Below are 13,362 nucleotides of genomic sequence, written 5' to 3'. Positions count from 1 at the left end.
GCATCGACAAAGCAAAGAAGCTGAGGTGAGACTAGACTATTGTGAGTCTTGGATCTTTTGTTATACTGACCCATGGTGTGGCTAACAGTAAACATTTTAACAATCCTGTAACCAGAAAATCTGCCGAATGTAGTGTATACAGTGTGTGCCTAATGCATCGTGTTGGAGTAATCTTTCCGCTTGGTTGAAGGCTGACTTGCAGTACAATGAAAGATTACTCGGGCCTATGGCCCATTATTGAAAGGAAATGGATATCAGAGTCAGAAATACCTTTATTAATCAAGTGCATTGCTTCCAAAAGGAATCTGACTTGCCATATGCATGCCCTTCACATTAAATATGACAGTCTTTAGTCTTAATGGATGTCATGCCAGACGCATGGTTTGACAGGACCCTTAAGTCGCCTTCACATCAGAATGTTGTACTGCGATTAAAATGATCCTGCTGCATATTGTCGGAAAGTGCGCTTCGTTTGGCAGGTGTGAAGGCTCATTCGAATTCTGGTGCGCATCAAACAATCGCATTCTAGTTCGCCAAAAAATGGGGGTTTCGCTTCGCTTCCAAGCGCACCTGCCACGCACACACGCGCACATACACACACACACACACACACACGTCACACACACGTCACACACACACACTATCGTCCAGTCCCCGACAGCGACACACTGCATCCTACTCAAAGTATAATTTTAACACCATAGATTTCACTGTGAAGTTCATGAATTGCACACATTGTTCCCTGCTGCGGTTCCCTGCTGTGGTTGATAGCGCAGTGTGAAGGCAAACGTAGCAAATTAAATATGCAAGAATGATGCAACTTCTCCGCCCAATCGCACCGAGTCTACCAAAGTACATGTCTGAAAGCGACCTTAGATACATGTGCATAGATACTTGTTTCACTGCTATGCCAATCTCATTAGTGATGTACAGTATGTATATTACATGTAGCTTTCCATCAATGGTTGCAAACCTTGGATGACAGCAGTATGACTTGCTCCTCTCTCAGCCCCCTTAGGTCTCCAGAGTGGAGTGTTTACACCAGAGCTCTGTATGTCACCAACAGCACCAATTATGGATGAGTTTTTTATTTAGCTCCCTCTCCCACGTCTCTTCTTCTTCCTCCTCCTCCTCCTCCCCAATGCTCCTGCCGAGCTTCTGTACAGTCTGCCATTACCTCATGCATTTTTCCGAAGCGCCGCTAGTGTTAATCAATACAGCCTGTCAAAGACAAGAGTCCCAGAGGAGACGAAAGCCTAAAATAGTTGCTTGCTGAAAAGAGTGAATCTTTAAGTCTATGCCGACAATGAATCGCATCATGTTAACTTGAAGATCTTAACTGCAGCCATCAACCCACTCAAGCAGGGCTTTGCACTTTCCTTCCACTGATTATCTGCTGGTAGCAAGAAAGCAGACTGTGGACCTTCCCATCCCAGGAAAGCACCCAATGAGACCAGAGTGTTTCAGTGAGAAGTACAATTAGAAATGTACAAAATGGGCCCGGACGGTTAGCTCAACCGTCTGGGCACCTAGGCTGCCAAGCCAGCCGGACAGCGTGCCGTTCGACTCCTGAGCCCGACGGCCTTTGCCGCGTGTCACTCCCCATCTCTCTCCCCCTTTCCTGTCTAATTACTGTACCATATCAATAAAGGCAAAAAAAATATCTTTAAAAAGAAATGTACAAAATGATCATCACCTAGGCTTTTTCTTTGACTTTTCTTTTCTCTTTGACTTTTGTTATTGGAGGAAAATGGTTTGACTTGTGCGATGCCTCTATTCACGGGAAAACAATCTGAACTCATTTAAAAATGCATTGCAGCCATCATGCCAATTCCTGATTCAACATCATGGCCGTCAAGGTTGAATTAAAGAAAAGTATGAAAGGAAAGCTATAATTTTGTATTCAACTTAAGTGCTCATTAAAAATGATTGTGTTAGAAAATGTGTGTCATTGTAGGAATGCAGGAAACGACTCATGGTTGTTTCTTATATTTTGGCTGATAGAAATTAAAACAAGGTTGTGTCTTTGCATCCAAGTAAATCATCAGATTAAGAACTACATGACTCTGTCAACACTACAGTGATGTGAATAATAACCTTCTCACTACAAGGCCGACAACGCGACTAGTACTGTAATTTGCCTGCCACTCTGCACATTAATGCCTGTGGAAATGCCCTCTGCACCGCACAGCAGCAATGCTGCCACCGTGTGTTCACCTTTTTTGTTTTTGGGCCAGATCCTAATGTATATGCACTTGTGTTGTGTGTGTGTCTGTGCATGGCTCCCCACCATTCACCCCTGTGCATGAAACACTCCCCGACCATCCAACCCTCCCCTCCACCGCCCCTCCCATCCTCACTACCCACCCCCTATGTGTGTATGTTTGTGCGTGCGTGTTTGCGTGCTGCATGGCCTGCGGCCCCTCGTGATGCCTCGCCTGGCCTCCAACACCCCACCTGCCCCCCCCAGGATCACTCTGGCACTTTGGGCGCAGAGGAGTTCAAGGCCTGCCTCATCAGCCTGGGTTTCGATATCGCCAACGATGCACAGGTACTGGAGACGCCCGTCTGTGGTGGCGAAAAGATGTTTAACTGTTTTTTTTTTTCTTTCTTTCCTTTTTTTCTTTTATGTTTCCCACCCCCCACCCATCTTTTCCAACTTATTCTCTTTTCAAATTTCTCTTATGAATTTCCTTCCGCCCTGCAACATCCACTAACGTGGACACTTTCGGTGTTCCTCCTGAATCCTACTATTGCTTTTTATTCTTGACTTGTAATACAACCCAACCCCCCCTTCCTCACCTTTACCACTCCTCTATTATCTATCTTCTCCTTCTGGTTTCGTTTTTTCCTTTGCTGACCTTGTAGAAGAGAACAGGAATGATGGATGCTGAAGACTTCAAAACCTGCCTTATCTCCATCGGTTACAACATGGTAAAGAACACCGTCCCACAACTGCTTGTGTGTCATTGCGTTACATCAGCGCATTATTCTGTGTACTGCTGTACTGCGAAGTGAACGCTGTGTGTATCTGATCAACACAGAACGTGTTGACTATGACTGGCCAGAAAGAGACAGGAGCTGGTAATTATAATATGCAGAACAATATGAGACATGTTATATGGAAAACATGATCAGAAAATGAATGGTTAATTTACCAAACTGTTTTGACAAGGTATTATTATTGTAAATTATACCCTTTTGTGCTATAGTTAATAATTATACGCTTAAGTACGTAGTACTATAATTGAAAATATGAATCTCCGTAATGATGCACCTGCAGTAATCTGGATGTTCCCTGTATGTGAAAGTCCATCTTTGGGGGTCTGTGCCTCATTTCTTTGCTGTGGGGACTATGTCCATGGTCAGTCTGGTCGCCATGCTTAACAGGAACCTCTGTACCCTTCCCCCCCCCCTCCCCCTCCTCCTAACAGGGTGAAGCCGAGTTCTCACGCATCATGAGCATCGTGGATCCCAACCGACTAGGCATCGTCACCTTCCAGGCCTTTATTGACTTTATGTCCCGCGAGACCGCTGACACAGACACTGCTGACCAAGTTATGGCCTCATTCAAAGTCCTGGCAGGGGACAAGGTACCATCATTTTTCAAGCCTTATTTGACGTTGTGGGAAGGGAGGGAACAAGGAGAGAGGAGAACATGTGACACATACGTGCCTACATTCTACATTCCGATTCTACAAAATGCCTTCAAAATCAGTGCTTCTCAAACCTTTTTGTAATTCCAACTTTTAAATTGTCCTTGCTCCTTACCAGAACTACATCCTAGCCGACGAGCTGCGCCGGGAGTTACCACCTGACCAGGCGGAGTACTGCATTGCCCGCATGGCCCCCTACACAGGCCCCGACGCCATCCCCGGGTCCCTCGACTACATGTCCTTCTCCACCGCGCTGTACGGAGAGAGCGACCTCTGAGAGACCCCACTGCCAGTCAGTCCTGAATCTGGGACCACCAGCTCCACCTGCTCTCATCACCCTCTGGCTGCCTCCCCATCACGTCACCACAAACCCTGTCCTACTATAGCTCAATTTATACTCCATTGCATGACGTTATCGCTTGCCGAAAAGAACCGATCTAGAAACTAACAACGCAGGGCATCGTGAGCCACTGTCTTTTCGGCCCAGCGACGTCATCATGGGACGGCATATAAATTGGGCACAAGCTTTTTCTTTTGTATGTCTATCGGGCCTTATCTTTTTTGTCATAATCCTCATTCTCCTTCACCTCCTTCCTCCATACCTTCTCCATGTTCCAGCCTCGTTCCATCTTTCACCACTCCCTCGCACCCCCCTTGTCTTGCTGTATTTGCTTCCCACGCAATGCAGCAGCAGCTCTCCAGGTTTACAAAGAGGGAGAGAGAAAAACATTTTTTGTTTTGTTTTCAGTTTTTATTTTCTTGTCATTGTTTTGTTTTTCTTCATAAAAAATGAATAAAGTTAACATATTTTATTATACAGAACAAAAAAAAGAAGGTATTTTTCTTCACCTGATTGAAAAGAGAGAAATTGTAATAAAGAAAAAAATTCAATATGTTCTCATTCTCTGTGTGGCACTCTGAAACTAATACTTTGTCATTTGGGCTAAACGTACAAGAGAATGTATTGAATCTACAGAGATGCCTCCCTGCCTGGAACAAGTACATTGGTGGTGGAAGTGTCCTCCTTTACCCTAACACATGGTAAAGACAGAAAGCATTATAGTAAGGCTAGAGGTCCCTCAACATGTCACTCCTAATTGGATGTTGCTCTCATTATGCTTTTTGTTTGTCAGAAACATTTGGAAGGCACTTACAGGCTTAGGGCATGGTCACACCGCACTTTTATTCCATCTATGAGGGCGGATTCTGCCAATGCATTTCAATGGGAATGTTTAAGTTTTTAGTTTTTTGCAGAAATCCGCAAATCACATCACACCGCTCCAGTCCCATTGAAAAGCATTGGCAGAATCCACCCTCATAGAATACATTTTGTCACATGATGCGTCCTGGCTCACAGTGTGGCACATTGTGAGCCTGTCGATCTGCTATTTTCATTGAATGTAACAAGCTATAGAGCGTCGCAGTCCCGCCCCCTACCCTGGACCAGGAAATGATTCTCTGTTCATTTTCCTCATAGACATTTCAGAAAGTATTTATTTAAAGACGTTTACGCCGCGGACAAAGCCAACTCGAGTCGTGACAAATCATGACAAACAACATTTTTGGGGCCGAAAAAATTATTAGAAAGAAGAAAAAAACGGCAGGTTACAAGACTTTTTTTGTTGTTTTTCTTCTTTGTAATTATTTATTTGGTCCAAAATATTGTTTGTGTTGTCATGAGTTGTCACGACTCGAGTTGGCTTTGTCCGTGGCGTAACCGTCTTTAAATAAATACTTTATGAAATGTCAATGGGAAAAATGCATTGGGTTTCATTTCCTGGTCCATGGTAGGGGGCGGGACTGCGACGCTCTATAGACTTGAGGGGATAATATGTAATGTTGGTTAGACTGGAAGACTTCAGACACCTGTGTGAAGTGAGGGGTGCTCTTATCATGACGTAAATTAGACAGACGGAAGTTTGTTTAATGGGAATTTAATGTTTGTGTAGGACAAAGTTTGTGCACATACACCAAAAGCTGGACATAGGAGGGGCTAGCGCCCCTCAAGAACAAAAATACAGGTGGATGCACCTGGGACGTATCCTCAGTGATGTATCCCAAGGTCATTAGGGTTTCGGGTCACGTGAATATCATACCCCTCACTCAGGTGACCCAGCCGGGGTGATCAAGTCCCGACTTACATCCCAGTAGCTACCCTCGATCAGACCCACTAGGGAAAGACCAGGGCCACACAGTCCGTCAGGACTGGGAGGTGGAAGGTCTCTGGTCCATGGAAGGACTAGGCTCTGGGTTGACTCCTGTCCGGGCCCCTCCAACGTCTCACCAGGTCCACTCCTGCTCTGGACCAGGACCTGTGCGTTTGCACCAGACTCCCAGCACCAGACACTTCATTCAGAATCAGTATTGGTGGATTCTTGAGCCACAATGGTTCTGCAGGCTCCACCTGTGCAAAGATGGTGCTGCAGGCTCTGTTTGTGGCTTGAATGGCCCTCCTAAAGGCCTCACCAAGGATTTTTTTTGGGCTTCCTCCTCACGGAAGACACAGGCAGGGGTGCCAACCCAAACTGCTCACGGGTGCTGTCTACATTCTGGCTGTCACCAGTCTCTCCGGTGGTCACCAGACTATACCTGGTTGTCCTATCAGTCACTATAAATAGAATACCTAAGAACGAAAACGCATCGCATGGATGCACCTGGGACGTATCCTCAGTGATGTATCCCATGGTCATCGGGGTTTCTGGTCTCCCGAACTCCTCTCCTCAAAAATATGTTGGGTAAATGTAACTTGCATTACTCTGGCCAGGGTGAAGATACTGTATCATGGTACATGATGGCGGCTGGGTTGAATGTAGCAGATTAATTAATGGTGCTATGTACCACACAGAAGCTGCTGTAGGTCACGTACAGACCACTAGATGGCAAAAGGGTGAGTAGCCTATTTATTATGAAAATCTTTACATTTCTTCCTTTCAAATAAAAACGTAATCCATGATTACATATGAGAGGTAGGCCAATAACCCACACGGCAATTATATATATTTTTTCCAGTAACAAACTGCGCGTCTGTCTGCGCGAGCGCGAGCAAAGTTTGAATTGCGTATCCAGAGTATAACAATCATAACTGATTTGCTGAGAACCACCTATCCTGCTTTCAGCACTTTGGACAGCGAACAGGGGTCCTCATTAGTGGAATTAAACGCACCCCGGTAGAACCATGCTTTCAACCCCAGGCAGGAACAATAGTAGCTAGTGCATAGCATATTTCTATTATCTTCAAAATGAGTGAGTCTTTCCAAGTGAGTGAAGTATCTGAGATACCAACAGAAGAAAGGGGGAAGCGGAGGAAAATTAACTCCCGGAACCGAATGATGAATGTGACTATTCCTATCCATGCCATGCAGCTTGCTCACTGGAGTGACAGTCTCATTAAGATCAAGATGTACCAACTAGGGGAGAAGAGGAAGAGGCTACATCAGACACCACCACCAGCCCAGGACCAGGTTCATGTACTATCGACACTAGGTACAGTAAAGCTGGTTAAACGTATTATAGTACCTACCCAGGTTACCCTTGGCAGGCTGGCTCGATGCAGACTTTGCCACTTTTCGCTTTTGTGGCACACCTAAATTACCTAATGTGATTGTGAGGAAGTTAAAGCGCTTCTGTTTTATTTATTTATTTTATTTATTTATTTTTGACAAGGCGACCAGTAAAATAAATAAAACTTCTGGTAACTCAGATTAGGCGACCAGCGGCTCGAATCTACTGACTATTACAGGCGGAACGAAATGTGAGCTCTCGCCTTTCCGGAATGTTTACCGCGAAGGACCCATTCAGGAAATGCGTCCTGTGACTTGTTTATGGTAAACGGTGACCTGAAGCTAGCATCCTACAAAGAAGTTATGAATACTTTGAAGGCTCTTCAAAAAAACAAAACTGTCAGATATGGCGTGCCTATGCTGGTAAATTGTTTGTTCTATTTCTACTAACGTTAAATCTTTAGCTAGCCAATTGTACTTTTATGAGTGTTAGCCCTGAAACATGACTGTCATATAGCTCTGGTCCATAGCCTTCTACTGCTTCTACGATTCTGCCCTGCAGTGCAGTAGAAGGCTATGGACCAGAGCTAACTGTCATAGCGTCATGTGAACCATGGCTAATATTAGTGTATGCTTTTCTAACATAAAAGTAAAGCTACGAATTATGTTCTGCTGTTGTGTGTGTGTGTGTGTGTGTGTGTGTGTGTGTGTGTGTGTGTGTGTGAGTAAATTGATTGATTGATTGAAATATTTATTAACAGTTTGCAGAATTACAGTACATTTCAAGCACAAACTCAATACAAAGACTGTTAACTGAGTGGACGACCCAATTAAGCATTACACTTGTTTACAAGAGGGTCCACCATGTTCAATTCGTCAAAACATTTAGAGACGTACAAATAGACACTTCTATATAGTCAAAGAACAGAACAGGAATTCATCATAGAGGTAAAAATGGAAAAGAGACATATACAGTGAGGGGGAAAAAAGGGATTCGCATGTCTTAATGACTGTTGGTAGGGCGTTCCACATTTTGGTGGTATAGGAGCGAAAATAATTTAGTCCCTTGTTTGTGCCGAATCTGGGTTGTACATGGTTCGTTCACTTCCACCATCTGTTCTCTCCCCTCCAGGTAGGATTGCATCCAGCTCACTGATGTGCTATCGAAACCAATTGCTTTTAGCTTGTTAACCAGTATGGAGTGGTTCACGGTGTCAAAAGCCTTTTGGAGGTCCAGCATTTATAAAATGCATTTATAAACATGTTTAACGCCTTAATATTTATCAAAATGATAGCCTGACTTATTGCCAAGCTTTTAAAGATTACCACAATCTCACTACGCTTTTTGCCAAAACCCTTTTCGCAGTATAGTTTCCAAAAAGTAAATATATTTCTGGCTAGCTACAAATGATAAACTTAGGACAGGCATTTTTAGACAGGATTGGATTGCTTAAATCGGGCTTAAATTGCATATTAGTCAGCCTGTGGCCGGTCAACACCCGGCCGTCTGCATGCGCAGTACTGCTTCCGTATGATTGTATTGGGAAAACATGGTACATGGCAGGCTGACTTCATAAGCTTTGTAAGTGGTTGTTTCACCCCTGTCTAAAAATGTTACCTGCCTGTCCTAAGTTTATCCTCTGTAGCTAAGCAGAAATATCTTTACTTTTTGGAAACGATACTGCGAAAAGGGTTTTCGCCACTATTTTCGGACAGCTCAACCCCCGTTCTACCGATGCAGGGATATCTTGACACGGATCCTCTACTCGGAGCTAAAAGCGTATAGAGTGAGGTTCCAAACGGAGCTAGGGTCAATCCTATTTTCCTAGGGTTACCTGCCAACCCTCCTGCGTTTTGCAGGAGACTCCTTTTATTTGACCATTTCTCCTGCGCCAGCATTCTCCTGCGTTTGGGGGATTTCACCATTTTTGTGTGGTCAACCCGATCAAACCTCTCATCAATGAGATTGGGAATTTTACTCATTTCATTATGTCTCCAGTCCCACATACAGTGTACTGTACACATACACTCGTCTTCAAATAGTAAGTGAATGCAATTATAAAGAGACTTTTTACTTTTAAGTAATTAGTGGTTATTATTAAAGATAGCAGCTTTTATCTGACGGTCTGGGGATGGCAGGTATGCCTGGGATGGGAACATAAATGAATATGTTCTCCCGACAAATGGGAGTGTGTAATCGAGTCAAATTCACATCTTTTGTTTTGTATTTCAGGTGCTCATCATTGGCGGTTCCTTTGGACTGAAGGAGTTTACACAAATCCGATATGATGTCCAGAAGATTAAAAAAAAGGTTTTCAGTCACTTCTCATTTTAATTTATTCACATTCAGCTTGTTCTTGACTGATAATAAGAAACGGTTACATTTTGCTATAGTTAAGTAGTACTCATCTGGAGATTATTTTTTTGTACTTATCTGGAGATGTGGCGTGAACTCCCAGGTAGAAACTCATGAATTTCTAATCCTGTTCAACTGTGCAACTAGGCCTCCTAGTGGTAAGACAACAGCATTGCTTCTAGACTAAAGAGTCACGATTCTGGTATCACTGAAACCTGACAGAGATCATACAGTATAAAAATAGCACACAGTCTGCCAAGACTGCATTACTGCAAAAGCTCTGTGCATCCGATGAAGGCCTACATTATTTTCAAACACAACATACATTATTGCAGCTTCATAAATTATTGTTTTAATTGTTATTGTTATTAATTATAATACATATCCAACACTTAGAATGCTGAAGACATACCAGTTCAGGCTTCATGGGCACTGACTTGATTATTAGGGTGAGTCGGTAGCCTGGCTCCAGCCCTGAATCGCTCCATTAAAAAAATATGTCCTGGCGATTCATATAACGACTCCATGTTAGATGCCATTATAATCTGAGTAGGTTGTGGTGAGTACACGGTAATATCCCTATTGGACAGAATCAAATGTCACTCTATCTATCGATATTGTGACTATCGTGTTGTGACAACTTTTGAAAATGTTGGAAATTATTTCACAGTGTAGTCTGTAGTGACAAATGCTATTGCTCGTCGTCTGGCTAGATGCCAGATGGCAAGGCATATTTTTCTTGTTGCTGTCCATGTGAAGCTGGCAACTACAGTGAGCAGGACAGAGGACATGGGGGCAACTTGCATCATGATGCCCCCCTCTCATTTATGCGGCAATAAAGCCCCCCCCCGCCACCACCATTTGCTCAGCCAGCTCTTATTAAAACCCTATGGTTTGAAGACACTACTGTAACGTTTACAGTATATGCGCGTGTGACACTCGCATATAAACGGCGTGTGCGTGCGCGCATGCATGCACTCAGAACACTCATCTTTCAGTCCCAATACATACATCTTGTAACGAACCATACGTCAAACCACATGCAGCTAAAACCACTCATGCCAGCCCGCCCCCCACATACACGCATGCACTCTTTGAATACATCACCATCTAACAGACTGATTCTTTTTTTTTTCTTTACTCGATGGCCTCCGAGATGTTGACCCAGTTAGTCTCCCAAGCCACTGTCTTGAGAACTAATGCTTAATTTATACTCGTCATATGATGGAGTCGTGCACTGAAAATGGCAGATCTACAAGTACAAGCTCAACACATTGCGATGCCACGTTTTGTGAGCTTGTAGATCTGTTCTAACCCATTTAGGACTGAGGCCAATTCTAAAAACAGCTTCTAAATCTTTCTGAAAAGTTTTCTGAAAAACTTCAAATATTTATTAAAAAATAACAAATGTTATGTTGCTACTGTATATACTGTACATAGCAACAAGAACCCCAAAAGGTGTTTCCGTCTTGAATGGTAAAAACCCCAAAGGGGCTTCTCATCCTGAAAGCTTTCGGTTAGCTATTCGCGTTTTAATCCCTAGATTTTCTTTGTCCCCCTTGATTTTTTTGTGAAATCAATCAATTCAACCCCAAAACGGGCATGTGTGTCCCCTTCGAGACCGAACCCATCTCAAGGTTTCATGGGAGTTTCCCCCCTTGCCTCTGTTTCTCAGTCTGGAATTTGGTAGAATGTAATATTAATAGTAACTCTACAGTCATTACCATGGCAGTTAATTACTTAATTGTGGTGCACTGGATGCTGCATGATCATTTTGTGGTAGTTGCTTTGTAGTTGTCTCTATACAGGCATGTGTTTGTTTCTTGTTTCTTGGTGTGTGGGTGAGTGAGTGGGTGGATAGCAATAAGAGGCCTATTAAAACAAATGACATGTTGAATATCGCCAGCCACTAGAGTAATTGTAACATTATTGCAGTGAAATATCGAACTCATTAAAAATAAGGGATTCAAAATAAATAAATATCTATTGAGAGCAGAGGCAGAATCTATTTAAATTACAAAAAGAAAAACCAGTGGCAGCATTCCGTTGGACTTCTTCTCTGAGCTGAGGGCGTCTCTCGCCAAAGAAACCTCGTTTCACCAAACCGTTGGACATCCAAAGGACATCCAAAGCCGACAGGGTTTTAGTGAAGCTTCCAATGGTTTGCCAAATCAAGCAGAATAATTTACATCTTGTTCTGACAAGGAAAGCCTCCTTCATCCTGTGGACTCCAGACTTTCTGTCTTGCTTGAATGTTGCTTTCTTGCTTCATTTCGTTGGAATTTTGTTTGTTTCACTTACTGTGTGTATGTGAGACTTGTGAGTGTGTGTGAGCATTTGCCACCAAGCCATCCAGCTTAATCACTGTCTCTTGCTCTCTTCCCCACACTCCCAGTTGGACCCTTCCCTGGAGGCCAAAGTGAACATGGAGAAGCAGTCAGTCATTCTGGAGGAGCAGTATGAGGTAAGAGTCGACCGGAAGGTTTAGGATGCCCTCAGGGTGGGATGCTGGATGAAAGCAGTCCAGTAGTCTTGGCTCTGTTGGTGGGAAAATGTAACTGGTAAATTGGTACAAACTGAACTTCATTTAATTTGAACCAATTAAGTGCTATTTTAAAAGCAATAAAATATACAAAAAAAGTGATCTACAAACTTAGATCAGTTGGTTTTGAAGTTTTCGCGTATGACTTGCCCAAAAATGGGAGGACCATTTTTAAAGTAGTTAAAAATCGGCACAAATCATCTGAATAATTGCAGATACCGATGTTAATAAAAAAGTTTTAATAAAGGCAGACCTATCCTAGAAACTTAAGGATAACCATTTGTGTGTACATGTCCTATATTGAAATAAGACTTCAATAATCAATAATAGGCTAAAGGGGAAGTAACAGAGATGATGAATTATTTTCTTTTACGCTCTTGAAAGATACAATAAATAAAAACTCTTTCGATGTCTCAATGTTAAATGTTTCTTATTGTTCATTACACAATATAGCCATGGGAGTTTGCTAGGACCCAGTCCAGCTATCTCCAATGTATTTCAGTGGGACATTGAAGTCTAATCAAGCACTGCAGGTGGACCTTTTCATACAAGCATTATTTGTGTACAGAGCCAACTGTTAAGAATTGACAAATGATCTGGTTCAGTCCTGGAATCTTAACACTCTTGGCCACAGCAAGTAAAGCCCCTAACCTACTGTTGGATTATTTTCTCTTATGCAGAAATTGAAGGACCGGAACTTGGACGGCTGGAAGAATATCCGTGGCCCTCGTCCCTGGGAGAACTCCAAGGACTATCAGGATCAGCAGCGTGCCAGTTTGAACAAAGAGCCTTGATACCCGGGAAAATACCAAACATACTTTATACTCTGCAGCCTGAGAAACTCAGGGTGGACTGTAGCAACAGCACTGTTGAGAGCCAATTATCTCTGATGCCGACAAGCCCAGGGCACAGGATCCTATTGTTTTTGCCTTGGCTCACCTCGAGAATTTACTGTTTGTAATTGTGCACTGTAATATTTTGAGGTCTCCTCTGACCTTGAGTCTTGGGCTACCTGTGGCCTGGGGGAAATATAATTTATACAAACTTAAACTTTGATGCAGTTTTGATGTTGGTGTTGTATAAGTTAAAGAAGTGTGTATTGTATAGTGTATTTAAAGCTCCCACATCCCACTCGCTGCAGTTAGCTGATCATGGTGTTTCCTCAGCTCATGGTTTAAAGAAATGTCCAGTAGGGGGCGTAATTGAGTATTGGTCAATGCCTTACACTGACATGCACACACAGAGAGAGAGTGGAGAATGATATTCAATCTCTATGATTTCCAGCAATAAATAATGTATTGATACCAA

General features: G+C 43.1%; 2 protein-coding genes across 4 annotated transcripts in view; both read left to right on the top strand.

The window, feature by feature from the left end:
- The window catches only part of actn1 (actinin, alpha 1), a 73,179-nt gene extending 68,632 nt beyond the window's left edge, over positions 1-4,547 (top strand). The window contains exons 19-22 of one of the 3 annotated variants that reach the window (XM_079528399.1): positions 2,471-2,551; positions 2,869-2,934; positions 3,435-3,593; positions 3,775-4,547. In XM_079528399.1, the coding sequence (XP_079384525.1) occupies positions 2,471-2,551; positions 2,869-2,934; positions 3,435-3,593; positions 3,775-3,933 (465 nt within the window). In that variant the 3' untranslated portion in view covers positions 3,934-4,547. The remainder of the gene's footprint in view (positions 1-2,470; positions 2,552-2,868; positions 2,935-3,434; positions 3,594-3,774) is intronic. The other 2 variants (XM_079528397.1, XM_079528398.1) reach the window with 2 other exon arrangements.
- A 2,667-nt stretch (positions 4,548-7,214) lies between these two features.
- Positions 7,215-13,362, top strand: cox16 (cytochrome c oxidase assembly factor COX16). The gene is made up of 4 exons (XM_079529010.1): positions 7,215-7,579; positions 9,390-9,467; positions 11,908-11,976; positions 12,735-13,362. Exons 1-4 carry the CDS (start codon positions 7,478-7,480, stop codon positions 12,846-12,848), a joined length of 363 nt encoding a protein of 120 aa, XP_079385136.1. The 5' UTR covers positions 7,215-7,477; the 3' UTR covers positions 12,849-13,362.

Source organism: Electrona antarctica, assembly GCF_951216825.1.
Source record: "Electrona antarctica genome assembly, chromosome: 18".
NCBI lineage: Eukaryota > Metazoa > Chordata > Actinopteri > Myctophiformes > Myctophidae > Electrona > Electrona antarctica.
This window is presented reverse-complemented; position numbering and strand designations above follow the sequence as displayed.

What these genes read in the sequence shown, in the direction of transcription:
- cox16 (XM_079529010.1), top strand. Translation starts at nt 7,478, where the DNA reads ATGGTAAACGGTGACCTGAAGCTAGCATCCTACAAAGAAGTTATGAAT. An exon ending in GATATGGCGTGCCTATGCTG is followed by an intron (nt 7,580 to 9,389) that starts GTAAATTGTTTG and finishes TTTGTATTTCAG; the next exon opens with GTGCTCATCATTGGCGGTTC. An exon ending in TCCAGAAGATTAAAAAAAAG is followed by an intron (nt 9,468 to 11,907) that starts GTTTTCAGTCAC and finishes CCACACTCCCAG; the next exon opens with TTGGACCCTTCCCTGGAGGC.